At 34.9% G+C, this 25,362-nt stretch overlaps 2 protein-coding genes across 17 annotated transcripts in view; one reads left to right on the plus strand and one right to left on the minus strand.

Annotated features, from left to right (window-relative positions):
* Positions 1–25,362, plus strand: part of znf385d (zinc finger protein 385D) — a 235,096-nt gene that overhangs the window by 33,757 nt on the left and 175,977 nt on the right. The gene's annotated exons all lie outside the window — the stretch shown is intronic.
* ube2e2 (ubiquitin-conjugating enzyme E2E 2) overlaps positions 1–25,362 on the minus strand; it is a 39,773-nt gene that overhangs the window by 13,686 nt on the left and 725 nt on the right. Inside the window, exons 2-3 of the mRNA XM_067412196.1 lie at positions 22,158–22,340; positions 16,268–16,318 (exon numbers count right to left, since the gene is read on the minus strand). Of these exons, the coding sequence (XP_067268297.1) occupies positions 16,268–16,318; positions 22,158–22,333 (227 nt within the window). The 5' untranslated portion in view covers positions 22,334–22,340. The remainder of the gene's footprint in view (positions 1–16,267; positions 16,319–22,157; positions 22,341–25,362) is intronic.

The raw sequence follows: 25,362 nt of genomic DNA on the forward strand, positions 1-25,362 counted from the left end.
CACAATTTTTGTAAGGAAGTTTGGGAATTATTAACCAATTTCTGTACTCAATACAGAGGTCACGTCATGTGACAAAAGAATGAACAACTCAGAAGAGTCAGACCCGAAGACTTGGGAGGTTAACTAATCATTTTTGTTTTTCTGATACAGACTGCATAGCCTCTTTGGGGCTGTCACGGGACGAACAAATGACTCGGATCTGAACCCAAACACTCAATGTGAACCAGTGCTTCCCACACATAGACTTTACTTGGGCGGCCGCCCACGTATAAAGCGGCCGCCTAAGTATATTTGGAGACAAATTTTTGCTTTTATTATTTTTATCCTCTTATACTTTTATATCCGCGCAAGATAATGAAACCATCCACGATCGATTAACTAGTCGTTTCGTACTTGCTCGTTACGTGTGTGCGTCAGAACTGTTTACTCCTGCTAACATTCAAACGGGCGCTGCATTTTGCAAAGTCACAAGGTGGCGCTGTTGCGCGTTCTACAAGCTCGCGGAACAGCGCTTCAAACTCTGTTCAGATTGCTTTAGTGTGATTCTCAATCAATGAAAAGTGCAGATTTATGCCAAGCGATTGCTAATGAACTCAAGTTGATGAATTATTACAAAGTCTACTTCATGGCCGTTATATAAAATGTTTTAGACGATTGTAAGAATCTGAAGGATCAGTCTGCAATAGTACAGACATTTCAAAATAAAGAGTCCCGGTGTATTTCGGATTTGTTTATAATTAAATGTCACACGCTAAATTTTTTCTTTTTCTTTTGGGCATTATTGGTATTTTGGTTACACTATAAATTGTATTTAATTTCCATTTAATCCATAGTAAATTATTGTAGTCTCCCCCACAGAAAGAAAAGACTAAGAACATTATTTGACACATATTATTAATTTTATAAATTTTACTAGTAAAATCTGTGTCCCATTCACTGAGAGAGACACTATATGACAGCAAGGAGAACATAGGAAAAGGTGAACCATTTAAATGCTGCAATTTTGCATAATTTACAATGCATAATAATGCATAATATTAGTATGTAATTAAATGTAATATGCTATGTAATTAAAATTTTAAATAAAAAATACTGTTTAAAATCACACATTATTTGTTTGTCACATGTAGAAGACCATTTTTGTGCCGTGGGTAATATGAGGATTTTTCGCCCGGCTACCACCACAAGTATATTTCAAACCTGTGGGAAGCACTGTGAACTAATCATTTCTGTTATGATTTTGTACATGCACTTTTAAATGAACAAATCATTCATGATTGACACTACAACGGGTGTTTCAACCATGGAAAGACATCAATAAATCAGCTTGAGAATAATATCTGACGTAGCATTATATTTACCTCAGGCAAGTCATTTAGTGCCCACAGCATGTTAGTTCACTAGAGAAATGAACTCTAGAGGGGAATATATGCACTGTATTAGCTTATATATTAATTATATTTACTTTACCTGTTAGAACTGTCTTAATTAGTTAATATATGCTTATTATGACATAATATAAGTTATGACAGTAACTGTGTAAACCATTACATTTCAAAAATAAATTTTAAATAATTTTATACTTAGATTAAGAAGTAAATGTTTTTTTTATTTGAGTGTTGATTATTGTATCTAAAAATAAATAGCAACTGAATTTAATAGTTTGGGCTCTTTTGTTAATTGTAACCTTTAATATTATAGTAATGTGCAAGAAATAGCTTCAATACCGAGGTACATACCGAACCGTCATGCTTGTGTACTGTTACACCCCATATATATATTAGGGCTGTCTATTTAACGCATTAATTAGTTACGGTGAAAAATAATGCATTCAAATTATTAACGCAATTAACGCACCCGCCCTGCCCCTGACCTACGCAAGTCATCTGACATTTCATTCAGTTGATTGATGATGAATATGAAGCAGAGCAACAGCTCACTGCATGATGAAGCCTAGAGAATGCAGATAGAATGATCCTAAAATTCAAGATATCTGGTCAAAAATGTCTCATATATATATGTCGTCTCATATTTATGTCATATGATACACTCTAAAAAATGCTGGGTTAAAAACAACGATTGGGTTGTTTTAACCCAGCAGTTGGGTTAAATGTTTGCCCAACCTGCTGGGTAGTTTTACTTAACTCAACTTTTGTTTAAAAATTACAGTATTGCTTACTTAAAATGAACCCAAAATATCTTGAAAATTAACATTTATTAATATGTTTAATAAATGAACATTTAATTTCATTTTAGATTCATTTTAAGTTAGCCATATAGTCATTTTCAAACAATAGTTGGGTTAAATAAAACTACCCAGCAGGTTGGGCAAACTTTCAACCCAATCGCTGGGTTTGTCCATTTTCAACCCAACTTGGGTTGTTTTTAACCCAGCATTTTTTAGAGTGTATAGTTAAGCAATATCACACCAGTAATGAGCGCAATATCAGACAAGTGCTTTTGTCCCGAATAGCACGAGTGCAAATGTGATATTGATTTTATACAACAGTTCAATAAATCAGATGTTAAAATATTGTGTTATATTTTAGTCTGCTTTTACTCAATTTTGCCAATGAAAATATTACCTATAAAGCTAGAGCAGTACGGTTGTGCATCTCCGAGCAACAAATCAATTGGTCGAATCAATGATTCAATGATCCACTGATAGAGAGCGCCATCTACTTGAATGAATCAGCCCTTTGAATGAATCAAATGAATGAATGACTCACTCATTAAGACATTTACTGCCACCTACTGGCAGTTTTAGATTCTTTTTTAGAGCATCACTTCATTAAAAAAAAAAAAAAAAAAAAAAAATCCATATTAATTTCCATATTTCCAATTTCCATATTAATAATAATTAAAAAACAAACATTAAAGGGATAGTTTACCCAAAAAAGAAAATGTTTTGGAGAAAATGTTGAATCAAATAAAATATTTCTTTCTAAAGCTACTTTTTGTAATGTCTCTTTGATAATCTTTTGGGGGTAATTTCTCAACCATATTTGATGTGCAATTAAATTGTGATTAATTAGATTAATTAATTGTCACATCGTGTAATTAATTAGATAAAAAATTTGAATTGCTTGTCAGCCCTAATAATAATAAAAAAAAAATGCATTATATATATATATATATATATATATATATATATATATATATATATATATATATATATATATATATATATATATATATATATATATATATATATGAACATGAATTCAAGTAGTCGATTACATTTCCATTTTGGATGTGCAAGCTTGAATAATCTATCCTTTTTTGTGTGTTTATACTGGCCAAACACTTGAGCTTTGTTTGCCTATCACGTTTGAAGAAAGAAAACTCCATATCCTAAAGTTAAATCATTTGCCACAACAAAACATACATCATCCTCTATTTGCTTTTGTACCTCTGATTTACTGAACATCCAATTACTGCAAAAAAGAAAATGCAATGCAATGTGAAACAATGTGCGATTATTAATGTGTGGGCTGCAGGCAAGGTTGCGCGATCTGTCAATGTGCAAAACTAATTAGCTAACACACATTCAGCCAGAAGGTCAGAGCAGAATTTAATAAGAAGCTGCAGGCTTAGACATAATAAACTATAAAAAGAGCAGATTTTAACGTAACACTTCTGACATGTTTAATCAATGACGAATTTAGCTGATGACAAACGGTATTAAATACGACCCTCGTTCACGGTAAGACAGTAGTCGATAAAGATGAACTATTCTGTTTAATGCACACCTGAGAGATCGTAAAAAAATGATTTACTCACCTTCACGTCATTCCAAACCTGCAGGAAAACAAAAGGGTTTGAAGAATACCCCAGTCATCCATATAATGAAAGTGAACAGTGACTGGGACACAAAGATAAAAAAGGCACCGTAGATGTACTCGATCTCCGTGCGAGGAACAGATTGAAATGCAAGTTATCTGCTGTAGCTCTCAAATCAGATACAGCACTGCAGACAACAATGACGTTTGAGAGAGACAAGACACCAAAACCAATAGTGTTTGACATCCAAAGTGCCATTTTTGTAGTTTTTAATCATCCAGTATCCATTTGAAATATCTTGGAAAAATATATGTTATATTAAATATTAAAACTGCATCTTATTAACTGTAAACGCAAGATGTAATTCTTGCAAGATATCACCATCAGTCGGTGTGTGCATTAAATATGATTTAATATAATAATTTCACATATTCACCACTTTCTAGCATGTAAAAGTTTGTGTTATTTGATCATTAGCTGCAATTTTTATTTCATTATTTTTATTGACATATCAGTGTTAATCTCTCTCTCATATATTATATATATATATATATATATATTATATATATATATAGATACAGACACACACTGTATAAAGGCGGTCAAGCAATTTTGTAATCTAATTAATTACAAAATAAATATGCCGATTAATTAATTAATCTAATTAATCACAAATTTATTGCAAATTTGGCAGAGAAATTGCACCCAAAAGATAATTTTAAAGTCATTATCGTGTTAAATGAGAAAAGCATCAAATAGACATTACAAAAAAATAGCTTTAGAAATAAATATTTTGATTCAACAGAATTTATTAAAACTTTTAGGCTACAATGCCTATGATTTTTGTTTTTTAATCGATATTTAGAAATATTTACAGAGCAAAACAGTTTGGTTACAAACATTCTTCAAAATATCTTTTATGTTTTGCAAAAGAAAGAAAGTCAGAGGTTTGAAACGACATGATTAATAAATAAATATAAACAGAATATTAAATTATTATACACTAAATAAATTTTAAAAGGTGGCAGTAAATGTGTAAACGAGTAAATCATTGAGTCATTCATTCATTTGATTCGTTTAAACAGCTGATTCGTTGAAGAATTAAGTAAATGGCTCTCTTTATGAACGGACCATTGAATCAACCGATTGATTCGCTCAATTTGTTGGCAAAATTGAGACCGTAGCATTTTGTGCCTAAAATATAACACAATATTAACTTCTTATTTATTAAACTGTTGAATAAAATCAATATCACATTTGCACTTGTGCTATTTGGGACAAAAACAGTTTGATATAGCGCTTGTACTCATGTGATATTGTTGAACTATATCATACACTATAAATATGATATGAGAATATGAAACATAAGATGACCTATGTAGGTCTGGGGCACAAAAAGCTTGAAATATGGTGCACTAGTTGTATGGACATACTGTTATAAAAATGTCAGGTTGTATCTTGACAAACCCATTCACTTTCATTATATAGCCTGGATATTCATAGGGAGAAAAATGTCTGAAAATAAATTCATACAGGTTTGGATCAACATGAGGGCAAATGCATGATCACATTTTTCATTCCCTTTATATATTTTTCCATGTATATAATCATCATCTCTATCCAAAGAGACATTATCTGCTTTAGTCCAGCATTTCTCTGCAGCACTCTTCTGTAATTGTGTATTCATTCAGTTAATATGCTCGATTATGCAGTGCTGCGGTGGTTATCAGAACAGGAACTTAATGAAGCAATCTTCTCTTCCTCTGACCGTGAAATACCCCGGTACCAATTACGGCTGCGGCAGCTGAGTCGAGTCTGTCTTTGCTTTCTCAGATGATACGGCTTCTTTTAATGACACCGTCCAATAGCTCATCTCGCATACAAATACGCAAGCAATTAGTGCCGAAACAAGCGCTTAAGAGGGAAATATTTGCTCGATCAGGGCCCAAGTGAATATCCTATTACAAGGGGTATTTTCAGATGACACAATAGAATTTTCCATGTCAGTTCAAACGGTTTATCCCGCCTGGCTGTGGAATTCTGTTTCACAGAAGTACCGTGATAGATTCCTTTCAGTGCTTCGATTGTTCCTGTAATCTGATTTCCACGCAAATCTATTAGAAATGCCAGAGGGTCAGTGTTAAACTTTGAGAATTTAAAAGTTATGCTACATATCGAAATCAAATCGCCCCAAAGGCAGCGAACAGTCGGCTCATATGCACGCTTTAGGCTGTCTATGAATAATGCATCATGGATAATTATAATAATAAACAGGCTTTGCACAGTGTGCATGAGTGATGCTACTTCTGAAGCATAAAATGCATGCATCCGTAGAGCGTTACGAGGAGCAAATTGCATCTAATTCTCCCTGAATTAAAACCCTTTGAATGTTAGAATATGGTAAACTGCATTCATCATCCTTCTGCTTTGATACAAGGAAGCTAAAATAAAACTGCTTTCTTAGAAAAAAAAAAAAAAAAACTCTTGAGGGATGGTAAACCTGGCATAACAACAACAACCTACATGACATGAAAGCAATATATAGCTGCATATTAAACTAGAATAGGAGTAAAAAAAGTTAAGACACTTCAGCTTTAAGGAGCAGTGATGGTTGGAGACAGGATAAACACTGCTGTGTGTAAAATAAACACCTGTAAACACATCCAGATCATGTGGCGTCTGAATAACACTTAAATAAACAGGTAGCTAATGTGATATTTTAAGTGTCATGCACTGAATGCCGCTGCTCTGACGATCACAGAGCCAAATCCCTCCTTCCTGTTTGTTTGCGTGTTAAAACATGATCCCAGTAAGCAGCGCAGCAGGATATGCCAAACATTTCCTGCCTTCAAGACTGAAGTATTGAAAACGACTCCAGATCAAACAACAGTCCTTCCACGCTGGGCATAAAATCAGCGCCTGCCAACATGGGTGCAGCTGTCTGTAAAGTCTTCATAACTAATTCATATCTGGGTGTTTCTTCAACTACAGGCACCTTTATGTTGTAGACTGCTTGATTTCTATTGAAACAAACACATTTCTGCTTTTTTTAGGGTTGGACTAAAACTGTTTTCCCATGCCTTCATTTATTTTTGCTGCTTTTCAAATGCATCTGACATATAGCTTTTATTGCTGTACCCTTATAGTCCCAAACTGCTACTAAACAAATCTAGATCAATATCACTTGCAAAGAGAATGAATGAAAAAAATAAATAAAAATAAAAATAAAAAAAATAAAACATTATTTGTTGCTAATAATAATAATTATAAAAATATTATTTTCATTAAAGGGTTAGTTCACCTAAAAATAAAAATTCTGTCATTAATTACTCACCTTCATGTCGTTCCACACCTCTAAGACCTTCGTTCATCTTCAGAACACACATTAAGATATTTTTGATGAAGTCTGAGAGGTTTCTTTCCCTCTCATTTGTGTTCTGAAGATGAATGAAGGTCTTATGGATTTGGAAAGATATGAGGGTGAACTAACCCTTTAAGAATTATAAATGTATATTTTTTTTAAATATAAACAACAACAAATAAATAAAAGCAAATTATTCAAAATGTGGTAATATTTCAAAATGCAAGGACTGAAATCAGCCTTAGCAAGGCAAAGGAATTTTATGGCCAAAATGTTTAAAATGTAATTGTCATCACAGAACGGTAATTTGAAATGTGATAGAAATTACACTTACAGTTCATGCAGTTCAGGGGTACCTAAATAAATAAATGCAGAATTACATTTAAAATGCCCCAATTATGATTTTTTTTTTTAGTTTTAATTTTTTAAAGTCTCTTACAATAGACTTGCATGCATAAAAAAAAAAAAAAAAAAAAAAAAAAAAAAAAATCATAATATACATTTCTATAGGAGCCCCGCACAAAAAAAAATTAAATCGTGCACAAAATTTTAGGGCTGCAACAACGAATCGATAAAATCGATAAAATTCGATTATTAAAAGAGTTGGCAACGAATTTCATTATCGATTCGTTGTGTTGCGCGACTATTACGCCTGTCAATGAGACGCGGAGATGTTTGAGTATAAAAACGCGTGGTTGAGCGAGAAGCAGAGCGGAGCAATAAATAAATAGCAGAGCGGAGCGGAGGTAGAGGAAAGACCATCGGAGAGACCCGTGACGTTGTTCTGAACAGGCGTGCCGTTGTCAGGACCCCCGCAGTTTTGAAAAGACAGAAATCGACCCCCGCAATTTTGATACGGGCTGCTTCAATCAGTCACACTATATCATCTTTTAGCTTTGGATATTTTCTTTCAAATGAGACCATTTTCACGTTTTTTCACGCTTTCGTTCATAAATAATAAACTGTTTTGTCGCGAATGTAAAGAACAGGAAATGCGCTTCGAACAGAGAAACACGCGATCTCCAAACAATCGATCAGAGCGTGCTAACGTTTTAGGACAGGTCGATGGTATATAAATCATGCCCGAATGTCAATCAAGCCAAACCGACCATTCATAAACCGAGAATTTGACCACTTGACAAGGTAAGGAGGCTGATCTCTCAGGTTGACGCGCGAGCTGGCTTGACCAAAGTTTTCGTGAGGATTTAAGGTTTATGGCCTGCTTTGATTTTGGTAATTACATCTAGAAAGATAAAAGCATTGATGGCATCTTTAAAATGGATATCTGAAGGCGAAACAAAAGTGATATTGCCTCGTCCAGTGAGGAGGACGCACGAGAGGAGACCTGCGCATTTAATTGGTATGTGTACTGTAATACTGCATTTACAATGCTAAATCAGTGGCATACATTTCGATTGCGAACGTGAAAATCCATAAGACCATGACTAAAACTAAATCAAAATTTGCTGTCAAAATTAACACTGATCTGTTGTCATGTATTTATTCTGTGCTTTGTCCCATATCAGTTATTGTTGACAAATATATTTGTTTGTTGTACTTTTTAAATTTCATTTTAAAGTTTTTTATAGCACTTAGTCATCTTAAGCTAAACAAAATTATACATCTTTTTGTGCAATTTATATATAAAAAAAAGCCCTATATATTTGGCAGATGTAAAGCATACATGTGTATGTTTTTTGTGTTAGTCCATTTGTGTTTTATTACTTTAACAGCTCAGGGATGTTAAAAGAGCAACCTGTTTTTGCACGTTCTGAGGATTTTTTTGCACTGTGAATTTGCACTGTCATTTCTGTTTTTGAATAAAAGGTTGGAAATTAATTTCCCCCCCTCCAATTCATCGATTAATTGTAAAAATAATCGACAGATTAATCGATTATTGAAATAATCGTTAGTTGCAGCCCTACACAATTTACTATTTTATTCCCTCAATTTACTAAAACATGCTCGCGATTTACCATTTCATTCCCTCAATTTACTAAAACGTGCTTGTGATTTACTATTTAGTTCCCTCAATTTATAAATCATGCACATGATTTATGAACGCATGAACGGAATAGTAAATTGTGCGCACGATTTAGCCTAATATTTTTTTCCTGCATGTCACGTCCAGGGCTCCGTACATTTCTCAAAGAGTGAAAACTGTTTTTCGAAGATTCAGTGTCTCTAAACCTCTCCTTTCCGAGAGCCTGCTCTGCTCTGATTGGTCAGACGGCCCAGTCTGTTGTGATTGGTCAACCACTTACAACACATATCGGAAATCAAACGCCCATTACCATTTATGGATTTCAGCGGCGCATCTTCCTCGGCACTTAAAACACAGTGATACGAACAGTTACGATGCCGTCAGTTTTCCGCATCAACTGACTGCAGCGCAAATCCTTTGCATTGTGGATTCGCAGTGCAGAAAATCAACTCTTTCTTTTTGGAAACAATCACTTTATTTGTTGTGCACTTTGATATTTATTAAACTTTGCAGGATTTTTACATTCACAAACAGCTTTATTACACTGCATGAAAGGTAATATTTGAAAAAGCATAATAGGGGCACTTTCTAAAGTCAAACATCTGCAGGGCCAAAAGTGTCTCTAGTTTAAGAAACACCCATCATGCCTTTTGTCTGTCCATTAGGAGAACCAAAATTGTGTGTAGAAACTACACGAACATTTCCCTTTTCTGAGTTTCAATTCAGTAGAACAGCTATTATCAGAGTCTCGGGTCTAAGATGGAGGCCTTTGACACAGATGATCAAGATAATTTCTCGGAGGCCGCTCTGCCCCTCCGCCCTCATGAATATGCATATCCTTCCTGCTGGGGCTAATGGTCAGAGGGTGAAAAATGACTTGTGCGGATTCCCTCAGGACCGTAATGCTAATCAACAGCAGCACCATTACAGGGAAAGAGAGGTGACATTCTGATCAGCTGCTGAGACAAGCAACTTACAGAGAATGTCACAACGCAGAAACATGCACTGCAAGCGTCCAGCTAGAGATTGATGCAAGTGAAATGATAAATTAGATACCTCCTACAATAGATTTACATGCATCAAAGGTAAAAAAAAAAAAAAATTGCTCATCACCTAATTTCTCAAAGAGTCTGAAAAATGTTAGTTTGAAGATTCAGTGTCTCTAAACCCCTCCATTCCGAGAGCCTGCTCTGCTTTGATTGGTCAGACGGCCCAGTCTGTTGTGATTGGTCGACCACTTACAGTGTGCATCATAAACCAAACGCCGAATCTGAACTTCAGCTCTTCCTCAGCACTTGATACACAGTGATACGAACAGTTAAAATAGCGTTGTGCGATTAATCGCATTTTAAATCGCAATAATATCTGCTTCTCTCTGTTGACTAAAAATAATCACGATATTTATCCTGAAAACGTGTTTTTTATATTGCATTTACGTTATCTTGCATTGGTAACAAGCCTCCACTAGCATTCATGCTTGTGTTTGCCAGATGCAAAGAGGTTTTCCCTTAAAACTATATACTTTTTTTCCCCAGTGTTTTTACTTAAACTTAATAAAAATTATGCACGCGCTCCCTCTACATAGAGAAAACAAACATGTACGAAATTCTGCAATGAAAGTGTCATGCAGCCAGTTTTTGTTTCTTCACAAGCCAGTTGTGTTGTTTGTGTAACTAAATCTGCCATGATCAAACCATCAGCGATGAATTTCAATAAATGCAACATGGATCTCCACCTTATTGTTTGCGAGTGTGTTTGCAAAATAAATGCACTTCTGGAACAATACAATGGAGAAAATGAACATAATTTGGAATTAATGTAAATAATATTAGGAGTTTAACCGTTTTATCTTTTGAAGTTCCTAAAGGTCTTACCAGTTTTCATAATGTTAATCAGTTGAAAACGATATAACCACTCACAGTTATATCAAAGAACATCGTTCTTTGCTTTACGAATTTGCAGGGCAATCTGGATTAATCGTTTGTCTCATTTGCAAACGAATTGTGTTGCTTAGAAAATCTAATGTGTATACAGATTGCACAGTGCTCACCAAAACCATGCATTTTGTATTTATTTACAGTTTAATTGCCTTTTGGGTGAAGTGTAGGTTAGTAAAGAACGGCCAAAAAATGGCCATTATTACATAACCTTTTTTAAGAATAATCATGATTAATAATTGCAATTATAATTTTGAGCAAAATAATAGTGATTATCAGTAATCATGCAGCCCCAGGCGATGGTTTTACTGTATTAATTCGAGTTTCATCTTTTTGAAGTGCATCAAAATGATTCGCAGTGCTTCTCGACATGAACAACAACAAAAAAAAAAAACTCTTCCAGCCTCAGATACAACTATTGTGATTGAGGGCGGGGCAAAGTAGACATTTTTCTGGGGCAGCCATTGAAGACCACAGGCTGGCATTATGCAAATTTGATGCATTTTTACGTAGGTATGTAACAGGAAGTGAATATTGGACTTGGAATTGCTGAAGACTCTTTTCGCCATTTCAGAACAAGAACGATAACTATATTTGCATCTACACCAAAGAACGATAATGATGTGTTTATTCTAAGCTTGGTTTCAAAGTGTGTACAACATGTTTTTGCTGTTCTTGTTGCATTTACACGGCTTTAACCAGCAGATGTCCTCAGCAGGCTATGTTTGGAGTGAATAGCTAGTGTAATCGATCTAATCAAACAGTGAATTTAACTGATGAAGTGGAATAAAAACAACGCATAGTCTTTTCACTGCAACTTCAAAGGAAGCAAGACAATGTTGTCAAAACTAGTGCTTGATATCGGAGGTCATTTTATGTTACACTGTTTACTAGCCTAGCATAATGATCTCATCGTTAATACTTCTCACCATTTATTCCAAGGGTATGACCCTATATATATATATATATATCCATTTTCTATAATTGCTATATAACAATAATTATTTTTGTGTCTATAAATGTAACCAAACAGTTGTTGTCTATTAAAACATGTAATATATTACAGCGTCTTTGGTGTTTTTATGGTTTCTACAAAATAAACCGGAAACCGAGGGTAACGCGGGTGTGACGCAATTAACAGGCGACTCATCACACGTTAAAATTGCAATTTTCTCACGATTTACAAATAGATGTAAACATTTGGGATATTGTAAGTACTCAAGTGAACAAAATATATAACACTGGCCTAGTGGTTTTCGGATATTTTACTACAAAATTCTTACATATTGCACCTTTAAATTAGAATGGATTCTGATTGGCTGTCAGTGTTTTATCGTTCTAAGAGTGATCACAATGATATGGCGTTATCATTATAGCTGTGATGTTGACAGTGCTATTTTAGAACTATATCGTTATCGTTCTTGGTGTGAACGGGCATTTAGGAGACAACTTTATATGTTGTGCGCTTTGATCTTTGAAACATGACCTTTTACATTCACCAACAGCTATATTACACACTGCATGAATAATAGACATAAAAGAGGCACTTTATAAAAGTTCTTCTATTAAATGTATTTCTGATTTGTTGGTATATACTGCACCATTATAACGCCTAGCCCTAACAAGGTGTCTAACACTGAACAGTCTGTCACCATCACAGTTATGTCCTGCCGCCTGACCACAATTACATCACGCAGTCTGAATTTAGCCGTCCAGCGAGGCCTGCTGGTTCTCCAGACTGACGTCGTTATTCACTCCCTGTAAAACTGCAGCTGGTTCCACAACGGCGTACCACTCACAATATGCTGCCGGAAAAAAGTGTTACAGTATTTATTCCTAGACCTCAGCATCCAGCCTCAAACGCCGCCTGTTGTTCTCTTTGTTGACGAAATCCTATTACTGTCGGTTCAGCTCACAGGCACAAAAACCTGCACACAAATATCGAAAGAACACCTACAGCTTTCTTTTGCAGCCGGCATAAACTCAATATCAATTTGGAGACACTCTTATTGACACGGGAAGAGTTGAATAGAAAGCACTCTCACAAAAACAGCACCGCTCAATTCTCGCTCGTATGTAGTGAATGGCTTGCAAAGTGAAAATGATTTATTATTACATTGGCATCAGGTATGAATTAAGTTAGAGGATAAAAAAAAGAAATCATAATATAAGATATAATCCATAAAAACATCTCTCGGTGTCATGATCATTCCTAAAAGTGAAGATTTCAGTGCTCCAAGATAACTCTGAATATGATCTCCAGTTACAGACAATGATTTATTCTGAAAGCACTGATGGTATCTTTATCCAACAATATCCATGTCTTAATCTAAATAGAAATGGAGCACTTTGGATTGAAAATCACAACGTTTGTGCTCCACACATGATCAGGTGATCAGGATTTTCACTCAGCAGATGATAAAGCTGGGAAAGAAACTGGGTCTACCAACAGCGGTCTACGGATATTACAACAAGTCATTCAGACAAGATATTCATAAATAAATTGAATTATTTTATGATAAAATATTTTACAAACATAACTGCCTGTGTATGTATAATGTCATATAATTGTATTTTGGAAGATCTTATTTTATGACATAAAATTGTATTATTTACATCTGATGTCATGATATGCTCTTTAGATACTGGCTATTAAAGGGAACATATCATGAAAATATTACTTTTTCCATGTTTAAATGCTGTAATTGGTTCCAACCCAACCCAGAAAGCGTGAAAAAAGGACAACCCAGTAACTTTGTTTTGGCAACCCTTTCTCTGCAAGCATGTTAAAAAAAATGAGATGCTCAGATTTCACTCCCCTTGTGATGTAGAAAGGGGATCTTATTATAATATTACAGCCCCTTAATCTGCACTTTTATGCCCATGGCCCCACCAAGCTAAAACGGTGTACCAGTTCTAACGCCATGGCAAAAGTTTGAGCAAAGCATGCTAACTGTTCACAGATGAGCACTGAACACTATTTAGAGGCTTGTTAGCTTGGATAACGTTGACTCTGGCAAGCTCGATTGCTAAAAAATGAGCGTTTCTGTCCGAGCAATATTTTGGAAACAATATTAGACCATTGACAGCATTTGATAGCAATCATAAATATTAGCGTGGTGTGTGTGTTGCTCGGTTTGGGAAACAGGTACGCTATGTATAGTGGGCGTCCATACGGGTTTTGCACAAAAGATTAACATGACGGCACATGCTAGTCGATGAGTTGAATCATAGGGCCCTATAAAATCCGTTTCATTTTTTCCCAAATTCCGTGTTTTCCGTTTTAATTTTTTTGGATTCTGATTTTTTCCGTTTTATTTATTTTTTGACTCCATTTTAATGCTTAAATAAAATTTTAGTAAATCAAAAAGCATGTCTAATTTATTGAAATAATGAATCTAGTCCAATTTACCAACAATTTAATAAAAGTAAAAAAAAAAATAATAATAATTTTTTTAGGGCGCTACGTTTTATTCTTTCCCCTCAAATTTTATTTTTTACCAAATTCTGTTTTCTGGATTCCATTTTAATGGTTTAATTCCATTTTAATAATCAAAAATCATGTCTAATTAATTGAATTCTTAAAAACAACAATATTAATTAATTAAATATATTTTTGATTTTTTTTTTCTTCAGAAGTTCTGGCAAATCAAATGAACGCATACCATTTAATTTATCTTTTAATCATGAAATGAAACTTTTTTTGTCAAACAATGTGCTGCACAACAGAGCTTTACTGTTAAAATTAAAACATGGAAGAATCACTGAGATTGTTTAAAAATATATTTTAATAATTTATTATTAAATTTATCTAAATTCTACTGTACAACAGTAATGTTTCTGTCAAGTTAAATCGAACATTTATTTTGACGATTTGCTTAGAGCTTTGAGTTTCTCTGTGTTTATGATGGTAGTTTTCTCAAACGAAACAGTTAAATGCTGATGAAGTGACTTTCAGAGCAGCTCTGGAGATGAATTTGTGCGTTCATATAGTGAGACGACAGAGGACGAAAACACCGCGAGCGTCGCACGTGCTTCAGTGTGCGTGCACCCGCGCGATTGTGTGTGAGGCGGTGTGAGGTAAATGAAACTGCGCTTCATTCATTTCAGAGGCACACAGGCATGCAGGATTCATGTTTAAATAGTCTTTTTGCGGTTTAATATTCAGTCACTAGTCTATATCGCGATTTAATTTAAGTGTACTGACCTGCTTTTAATTCATTCGTCAAAAATGTGACAAATTCCGTGACATTCCGCGTTATGTAGTAAATTCCATTTTTATGACTGGATTCTGAGATTCTTAGGGCCCTAGAATCAACTCCACAGCAACTACATCAATTTATCCACTAACCATTCAGAAACGTCTAAAAGTTGTAACTTCTTCCTGAGTCTCTCCATCAGTGTCGACTCCGGTTTGAACAATGTAAGGCTGAACACCGTTACTGACAATCCTCATTTTGGCTGCGTGAGATTCTCCAGCTTTGTTGTTGTTGAGCTGTTAAAGCTCCGCCCTCTTCTGGAAAGCGGAGCTCATTTGCATTTAAAGCGACACACAAAAATGGCGTGTTTTTGCTCACACCCAAATAGGGGCAAATTTGACAAGCTATAATAAATGATTTGTGGGGTTTTATGAGCTGAAACTTCACAGACACATTCTGGGGACTTATATTACATCTTGTGTAAAAGGGGCATTATATCTCCCCTTAAAAAAAAAAAAAAAAAAAAAAAAAACATAACCACAACTAAAACCACTTAAAACACCTTAGGAACTGCATATCAATGCCCTGGAAGTCATCCAAAATGCCAGCGAGATCTTAATCTAAATAGATCCGGGCAATACAAAGGTATTATCCAGTCTCTCACGTGACGCTTTTCAGGATCGCTCTGAAATTTAGTCTCTGAATGCAAGGGCTAGTGGGTAATTATTCTCTTGATACAAACATGAGGGCAATCAATGCCAGTGTCAGTTCCAGTTATGTGCTTTATTACGGTGCAGCTTTTCCTCCGCGGCCCCCAGGGAGCCCAAGTCACTCATCCCCGCGGCGGCACATGTGGCGGCTCTCTTCTCACTCGCGCGCCTGACAGCCTCATCAACACACAATAACCATTATCCTCTCTCGGCCATTATCTCCTCCCCCACTTCTCTCTCTCCAGCGGAGGCCAGCACAAAGAGCAGCCCGTTTAGAAACACCACATGCTTACCTGCAGTTCGGTGGAGGGTCAAGTGTGATTTCTGCAAGCTCCTTCTGAATCCTGTAACACAAGAAAGCATTCATTTATTCAGCGGTTATCAGAAGGCCATGTGCACAAGGTTGTCAATCCTCTTTTTTGACTGCTTAATTTTATTCTGTACACAGTCAGTATTTACGAGAGCGACAACCACATTTTGCAACTCGCGAAATTCAGATAGTGACAGCTGCATTTACATAAAATCATCATAATGCGTGCGAACTGAACTCCTACATTACTTGTCTTGTCAAGAATGCCTAACATCAGGTTAAACCGGAATTTCAATTCCCTGTATAGCGTATTTAACTGCATTTAAAAGCAATTTTTCTGCAAGCAGCTGGCCTAATAGATTTCACAATTTTCCAAATGCACTTCAAGTCTGAATGTTCCTGGCATTTTCTGCGAGTGATACCTGTTGTTATCTCCGAGGTCAAAAAGAGCAAAGATGTGTGAAATCAAGCGGTTTTTCATTTCCAGAAAAAGTGACACACACACACACACACACACAGAGTGACTGCGACGATGCCAGTTACTTAAACACACGTTTCCTTCGACAGGAAACCATACATCATCAAAATATCAACCATGAGTAGTGGGTTGCTGTTTGTGGGTGTTTAAGCCGCACTATATCATTAAAAAGCAGCAATAAGAGTAAGTTGTTCAGACGTTAAACTGATTTGCGACACCAGACAAAAAGTAACTGCTGTGCATGAATAAATGTCAATACAGTAACTGTAATACACCTACTGTTTAAAACTAGGCTCAGGAATTAAGATAAGATTTTTATATATAGTGTTTAAATTTATTAGACCAGCACCCAATGTAAGGTTTGTGCCACAGCTGCCCTAAACTAGAATCATTTATGTTTCTGTAATGGTTAATCCACAGCAGTATGTGTAAGCTGTTTAGTCACAGTAGTTTTTCTAATACGAAAATATAATTATTGTTGGGATTTAATAGATTCAAAGATAGACTGCACAAAAGTTTCATTAAAAGCAAGTCTTTTGAAACAACTAGAAATTAATTGGAAGCCAATATAACAACAGAGACTGTGGAAAAGTACATAAAAACAATGCCAGAAAGAATACAAGCTGTTATCGGGTCAGTGGTCATTTTTATGTCCAAAGGCTTTAATAATAACAAAAAACAAAGATATGACATCCAAAGCATGTAAGGCAGTACAACTAGATCTCTTTTATTGAATCCAAAAGGTTTTAATTATATTTTGCTACATATAAAAGGTATTTTACAGATTTTGAAGTGTCAAAAGGTCATTCGGTTTAACCGTCCAAAGGCCAATACAGCCATTTCATTTGTGATTAAAATATCTTATAATGTAATAAATGTATATATTTTTTATTCTGGATTGATTTTATAACACCATATATCAACATAGTGCAAAATGGTATTAAAATTATGTGTAGAAGTCGTTGCTTTGTCGTTCCGGAAAAATTAATTTCATTGATGTCATTCGGAGTAACCAATATAAAGGGATCATTTTGGATCATGAAGTCATGTGGTCAATATCATGTGACAGGATGTGACATCATTCAGACACCTACAAAGGACCACATGGTCATGAAGCAAAGTAACTAACTCTCTCTTAACTATCTGAAAAATTCATGTTTTCGCTCATACGCATGTCCCGAAACATCAAGTCATTCGGTGCAACCGCTATAAAACATGGAAAATGTTGAAATATTTTAAAAACTTGTACTAAATATAAAATGTTTGCTAGCTAGCTATCAGCCTGTTAGCATTGTTTGAAAATATCGTCATTCGGTAAAACCGAAATTTTGGTTAAACAATGACTTTTTTGGGACAAATTTTGTCCATCTTGGGAAAAATAAATGACAAAAGCAGTGATAATTAAGTAAGAAAAACCACACTTTCATTGTTAAAACTTAATAAAATTTCAAAATTAAATCAATGTTTTTTTTTTACTCTTTTAAAAACCTTATTCATCAATGACGATTCATCAAGGCTAAAAATAAAAATAAAATATGTAAATTTTGGTTATTTGTGAATAAAGAGTATTTAGTTGTTTCAGTCTGTTATTTGCCTAATAAATAACAATAAAATGTTTTAGATTTTAGTTTTAAACAAGTTTTTGACAGATTCCTTAAGAGTGTGGTATATAATATCTATCTATCTATCTATCTATCTATCTATCTATCTATCTATCTATCTATCTATCTATCTATCTATCTATCTATCTATCTATCTATCTATCTATCTATCTATCTATCTATCTATATATATATATATATATAAAAGTTTTCTTTTCTTTTCATATTGTAATTGCTTACATACATTCTTTTTTTCCTCAGAAGTAACAATAGTTTGCATCTATAATTGCATAAACACTAAAAAAAAAAAAAAAAAAAAAAAAAAATCGAATTAAATATAGCATCATACAGCTTTGGAAAGACATTAGGGTGAATAATTCTCATTTTTGGGTGAACTATTGCTTTAACAAACCACAGTCGTTCGGTGGAGTCTGAGTCGATTCTCATCTCCACACAAGCTAATTGTTTTAATTCTTAGGCCCAAAACATCAACACGGCTTTCATGAACAAACACCTTTGATGTCGACGTCTGAACCCTGAGGCTTCTTGTGTAACATCAAGCTCAAACAAAATCCATCCGCAGTCCAAGTGGGAATGTTTGGATCTTGATATGCACTCAGAAGCAGACGGAACAGGATGCTGCAGTCACTGTTATAAAAAGCACTGTGTCCCAGCAAAGCTTTGCTCAACTGATTGCATAATGCCATCGTACTGCAGTCGGGCCTTCAGAGAATCTACAGCCTTGCCAGCAAGGCCCGTTCACAGAATGAATGTGGAAATGAGTGTAGAGAACAATAGAAGTGCATTGAAGTGCGCTAGTCACCTGCTCCAATCTTCTGCAAAAACACATAACATTCTTACTCAGAGATCCCTTTGGTGTAAAAGCATCAAAACATGTTATTTTGTCTGCAAGATGAAAGCTTTGACATTGAAAGGTTTTGCACATCTGCAAAAGAGAATTTTCTTACAAGATAGACCAATGCATCTCAACTGGTGGGTCTTTTATATCACTGAAAACTAACCATATAATCATGTATAGTTATTGGTTAGTGAAATAAATAAGCTTATCAACTTTTAAAAAGAAGGAGAAAGCACTTCCAATCTTTTGTTAATTAACAAAAGCCATGTATCTAATCAAATCCACAGATCTTCTGGCACACTTGAGCCAAACTAGAGCAATGCCAAGATGGACGGGTTGTGTGACATGACATCATCCTCAAAACCATTAACAAAACAAGACTACATTAAATACAGGTTCATGTTAATAACTTCAGATGTTGTTGGACCATAAATGTTTCATTTCAGTTGCTTAAGAAACAATTATGGTGCTGTTGGGTCACTACCTAGTTTTTTTTTTTTTTTTACAATTGCTAGGACCAATTTCTTCACTTTTACATCGTGAGCACAACAGAAGTCTAAGTGGGCTAAACTGTGGATTGTTTATCGCTGCTTTGGCACAAAATTCATTCAATGGAGACATTAATTTTTTTTGCATTCAAACACACTCTACGTACCGACAGGCCAATTTGCACTTTTACATACTCTTTTAAAAACTGTTAACGTTCAAACCCTAACATAATAAAAAAAAAAAAAAAAACTATTTGCATACATTTCTACAGTAATACCATATTGAAATATATTCCAAATCTAAAAAATGAAATCAAACAAATCAAAATTATTAGATGTAGCTGAACACTTACTCCGGCGTTAAGGCCCGCTATTATAAGGATAACGATAAAGATATAGTTCTAAAAATCATTTTAAATATAAAATAATAGCGCTGTCCACACCACAGCTATAACCATAATGATATAGAGAAATGATATCATCGGGATTACTTTCAGAATTATTTTTTTCCCAGCTGTTGAACGATAAAACACTGACAGCCAATCAGAATCCATTCTAATTTAAGGACTCGCGCATTGAAAATGGCGGACAACATTGTTTGATCGCCGAGGTCCATCACTGTTTGACAAGTCAAACCCCCTTTTCAAGGATACTATAAAGAAAATGGATATATGGAAAACAATCGGTTGTACCCTCGGAATAAATAAAGTATTAACGATGAGATCATTATGCTAGGCTAGCAAACAGCGTAACACAAAATGACCTCAGATATCCAGCGTTAGTTTCGACAACATTGTCTTGCTTCCTTTGAAGTTGCAGTGAAAAAACTAGGTGTTGTTTTTATTCCACTATATTGACTACTATTGACACTATATTACACTAGCTATTCACTCCAAACAGCATGCTGAGGACATCTGCTGGTTAAAGATGTGTAAATGCAACAAGAACAGCAAAAACATGTTGTTCACACTTTGAAACCTCAGCGCTCAAGCTTAGAATAAACAGACTGTTATCATTCCTGTTGATGCAAATATTGTTATCCTTATAGTTATCATTAGAAGAACATAGAATGATAACCAGGGCTGGGCGATTTTTTTGATTAATTCGAATTTAACGTTTTGCCTTGAATTTATTATTTTTTAAATAATTAAAAAAAAAAAAAATCGGATTTTGGATTAAAATGTTAGCAAGCGTTACAATTAGACATGTTAACAATACAGCAATGATAACCGTATCAGGATAAGAAAATGATCCGACTTCATGATGGTAGCGCCGGCGCGCCTGATTAACCGCTCTCACGTGACGCTCTATGAACGTAGAACACATATTTTATAAAGTTATTGCGTTATAAAAATGAGACTCAGGCAGTGGAATGAGAAACAAAAAGCAAAGTTATTAAACGTGAGTAGAGCTTTTTTTTTTTTACTTGATCGCCGTGTTTTTAGAATGCAAAAGACACGAGACACAAGTGCAACACCCAAACATGTCCGCCAGACATAAAAACAATAGGACAAATAGTGCAATGGAATGCAAGAACCTGTAAACCTGTTTTAATATTTCATGTTTGCATGATGGTGACAGGCTGGAAGCTGCTGTTGCTTTCTGTTTTTACAAAGCATTTGCTGTTAATAATATCCTATTACTGGTGTTATTTATTGCTATTACTTTATGGCTAAGAAATATTTAGCATTTTCTTATTTTATATTATTTCTGAATATATAGGATGTGTTTAAGATAAGTTTGTACAACATTTGTCTTCATATTTCAGGCATATTTCTGCAAAGTTCTAAAAATTCTGCGTTCTAATTATTATAAGTGCTGCAGTTTTGTCGCCAGTCACTTTAAATGCTCAAGCTCTTCAAAACAGGATGGATTCTGATTGGCTGTCAATGAGTTTATCATTCATCCACTGGAAAAATTGTTCTGAAAGTGATTCCAATGATATTGTTTCTCTGGGCTGTTATTGTTATAGTTGTGGTGTGGACTCTGCTCATCTTTTATACAATTTTTATAACTAAATCTTTATCGTTTATAGTTATCATCCTTGGTGTGAATGGGCTTGCAATTTTGTTATAAATAATTATAATTATATATTTTGTTAGAGATAATTTTGTACTAAAACGCAAAGCATGTACCATGTGTCATATAATGCAGTGAATTATGAACAGAGCTGTAAATCTTGTTTACAAACGAAAACATTGTGTAATACGACCTGTTGTTCGTGTTTTTTCAAGTGTGTCTGTTGGGTGACAAGTTTCCTCTGAAAAATGACTTGATATGATTTGTGTTGGTGCATTTTGAATGTGAAATTAACTACCAAGCTGAATGTTGGTTAGGAGAACTGTGTGAAGGGTTTTGAAAAAGTGACTCAAGTATCGAGAAATGTGTTCTGACCTAAAGCAAAACAATAATTTTTTAACCACTCAAACAAAGAGACAGAGCGTTACCTCTTGGCACTGGTGGAGAGTTTGGCTGCAGTTTTACTGGAGATCTTGGTCTCCTTCTTCTTGGGCGCAACCAAATCGCGCTCCTGCTGAGGAGGTGCCGTCTCCCGCTGCTCGATATCTGAACTCCCTCCGCTGGTGCTGGGGCTATCATCTGGTCTCTGCACCTCACTAGACATCTTGGCCCTGTGCAAACAGGATTCATACACGATTACATTAGCAGACTGCCGGGTGAAGTCACTGGGGTATGAAGTCAATAGTTGTCTTAATTCCAGCTGCGCCGCTGAACAATAAAACAGTGATTTTAAACTGGAACAGAGGCAGGGGAATCGGATTAACTCTTAATCAGAGGTCTGTTACTCTATAATACTAATTTTAGAAGTCTGAGCTGTAATTAATAAACTACATAAAACAGCACATTTCAAAATTAGGGATGCACGATATATCAGTCACCATATTGGTACTGGCCGATATATATTCTTATCGTTATCAGCCTGATAAGAAAATTTGGCTGATATATCAAAGCCAATAAATAATGGATTATTTCCTTCAGCTGAGACACTTCAGATGTCCGCATTTGGTTTTGAATGGCTTGAAATATGATTGAAATCACTTCAAAAAATGTAAATACAGTCAAATGCAACATGTGCAGTGCAAATCTGTCATATAGGCTACATAAAATTGTGTGCATGGGACATGGGTTTTAATGGGACTTTTGTTTTTGTAATCAGGCTCTCAAAAATTATATAAACATTTTGATTTAGATTTATCGGCCGATATATCGGCTTTCAAATATAAAGAATTATCGGTTATCGGTATCAGCCAAATTTTTTATATCAATGCATCCCTACTCAAAAGAATCCCACAAAACATTAAAAACAATGACTTTCTGTGTCAATCATTCATAAAAACATATCACATTCAATTAAATGCAACAATGGTTTTGCAAACTATTTTTGTTTTTCTCAAAGTGAAATCAATTCACTTCGGAAAAAAAAGGTAATTGCGACTTTATATCCCACAATTATGAACTTTTTTTCAAAATTGTGTGATAATCTTGTAATTGCAAATTATAAAGTCAGAATTGTGAGAAAAAAGGCAGAATTACGAGATGTAAACTCGCAATTGTAAGAAAGAAAGTTGCACTTTCTTAATGCTCGTTTCTGGGGCTTCATGTTTAAAACAGTGTGGATTTCAAACTACAAGTGAAAAAGGCAGATTTAAGTTTTCAGATTTATAAAAACCAGTCTGTGGAAGATGAAAATGAATTGTGCTTAAATCCCACAAAACAGAATTGCTAAAAAGAATAAAATCATTATGTTGTCTTTGCAACAATTTACACAAGACAGATTCATTTCATGAATCAGGCCTGCTTTCATTTTAAAAACTGCAGAAACAATGCATGTTTCTGGTCTTATTGTGCACAAATAAGTATGTCATGCAAATATTGAAATGCATCAACCACTTTTCACAATACAGTTGATTCACAGCAGATAAAACCATCATTGAATTTCCTGTTTCACTCAGAAATACATCAAATTACAAAGTTAAAGCAGATGCAAACAGCATTATACATAGACATCCTTGTAGTTAGATTAAGACGGTCACCATAACGTGGCCCCGCTTTTCATTCAGGAGGAATTTAAAGCAGGCATTTCCTGTACAGTCACAGGAAGAGCACCGAAATGAAATAATACTCTAGTATTTTCTCCCAGACATTTGATCACAGTCAAATCATGATTTAGATGTTTATCTGATCTGTGAGGGCGATGCGGCTCTTTTCTAACGATGAGGAGAAATTCTTTCTGATGTTATCAGGAGATGCAGCAGCAAGGAAAACCCTCTGATCACAGGCTTTAAAAGCCACATGAGTCCAGCTAATAAATACCTATGGAACCTGCGCTCTCAGCTCAGCATTTAAACGAACATAAAAGATGCATGGTGTGGAGAATAGAGAGACCTCGCTTCAAAGATGCCCAAGTTGCCAGGCCGGGTGTTCATGGGATAAACTCAGAGTTAGGTCACCTCTTTTTAGATCCAAGTCGTAAATGATCACAGATACATCAACAGGAAGGTATTAACACTTCTGAGAGTGGATTTTACGGGTCAACTCGTTTTGTGATAATGTGGGAAATGAGTCATAAAACATTTAAATTGCAGCGCACACGCAGTCATGCCAGAGAGTTAATAGCTCCGAGTCCAAATACAGTCTTTTAGCCACAATACTCTCCGTTTACAGTCCTGCTTGAGTTATTTCACTTCAAACGGAGCGTGTTTCATTACAGTCACTGATAAATCACATCAATGTGTGAGTCTCAGATTCTGTTTAGCGACCTTTAGTCCCTGGTTCACTCATTCAGGGGTAATGTATCTTAATGCTTAAGATCTGGACAGAAATTAAAAGGCTAAACCTCACAAGATCCACACAAACTTTCACAATGCTGCAAGAAACGCAACTCAGTGCTTTAGTATACACACTGTAAAGTAGCATTGGGCCCAAATTTATTATGTATTCAACATTTTAAGTATGCAGAAATTAAACAAGAAATGAAAATTGACCCCATTTACTTTAATGCACGTTTATGGTGTTACTGTGCACAAATAACTATTCCAAATAAGTATTTTTAGGTGTTTATTTTTGGAATCCCAAAGTACACATTTGCTGTAAATTATGGAAGCTTGTTTACGCCACTGGATAAAAAGTTAAAAAAGGTAATCGCGACTTTTTATCTCACAATTCTATTTTTTTTTCAGAATTGCGTTATATAAACTTGCAATGGCGAGTTATAAAAGTTAGAATTGTAAGAAACAGGCAAAATTGCAAGATGTAAACTGTGCAATTGTAAGAAAAAAGAGAATTGTGGGATAAAAAGACAAAATTGCAAGATGTAAACTGCAATTATAAGAAAAAAGTCAGAATTGTGAGATAAAAAGGCAAAATTGCAAGATGTAAACTGCAATTGTAAGAAAAGAGTCAGAATTGAGAGATAACATTGCTATTATCTTTTACATTTTTTATTCCATAGCGGAAACAAGCACCAACGTAGCGTAATGTGGATTTGTATGTTTTGTGCTGTGCATAATCTGCATATACATAAAAACATTTAGTAATATTTACATAAGGCACCACCAAAGTGCAATATAAGGATAACATTTTAGGTCCACAAACATTTAGGGGTATATATTTTACTGAAAAATACAAATATAT

Source organism: Chanodichthys erythropterus, chromosome 2 (assembly GCF_024489055.1).
Source record: "Chanodichthys erythropterus isolate Z2021 chromosome 2, ASM2448905v1, whole genome shotgun sequence".
Classification (NCBI taxonomy): domain Eukaryota; kingdom Metazoa; phylum Chordata; class Actinopteri; order Cypriniformes; family Xenocyprididae; genus Chanodichthys; species Chanodichthys erythropterus.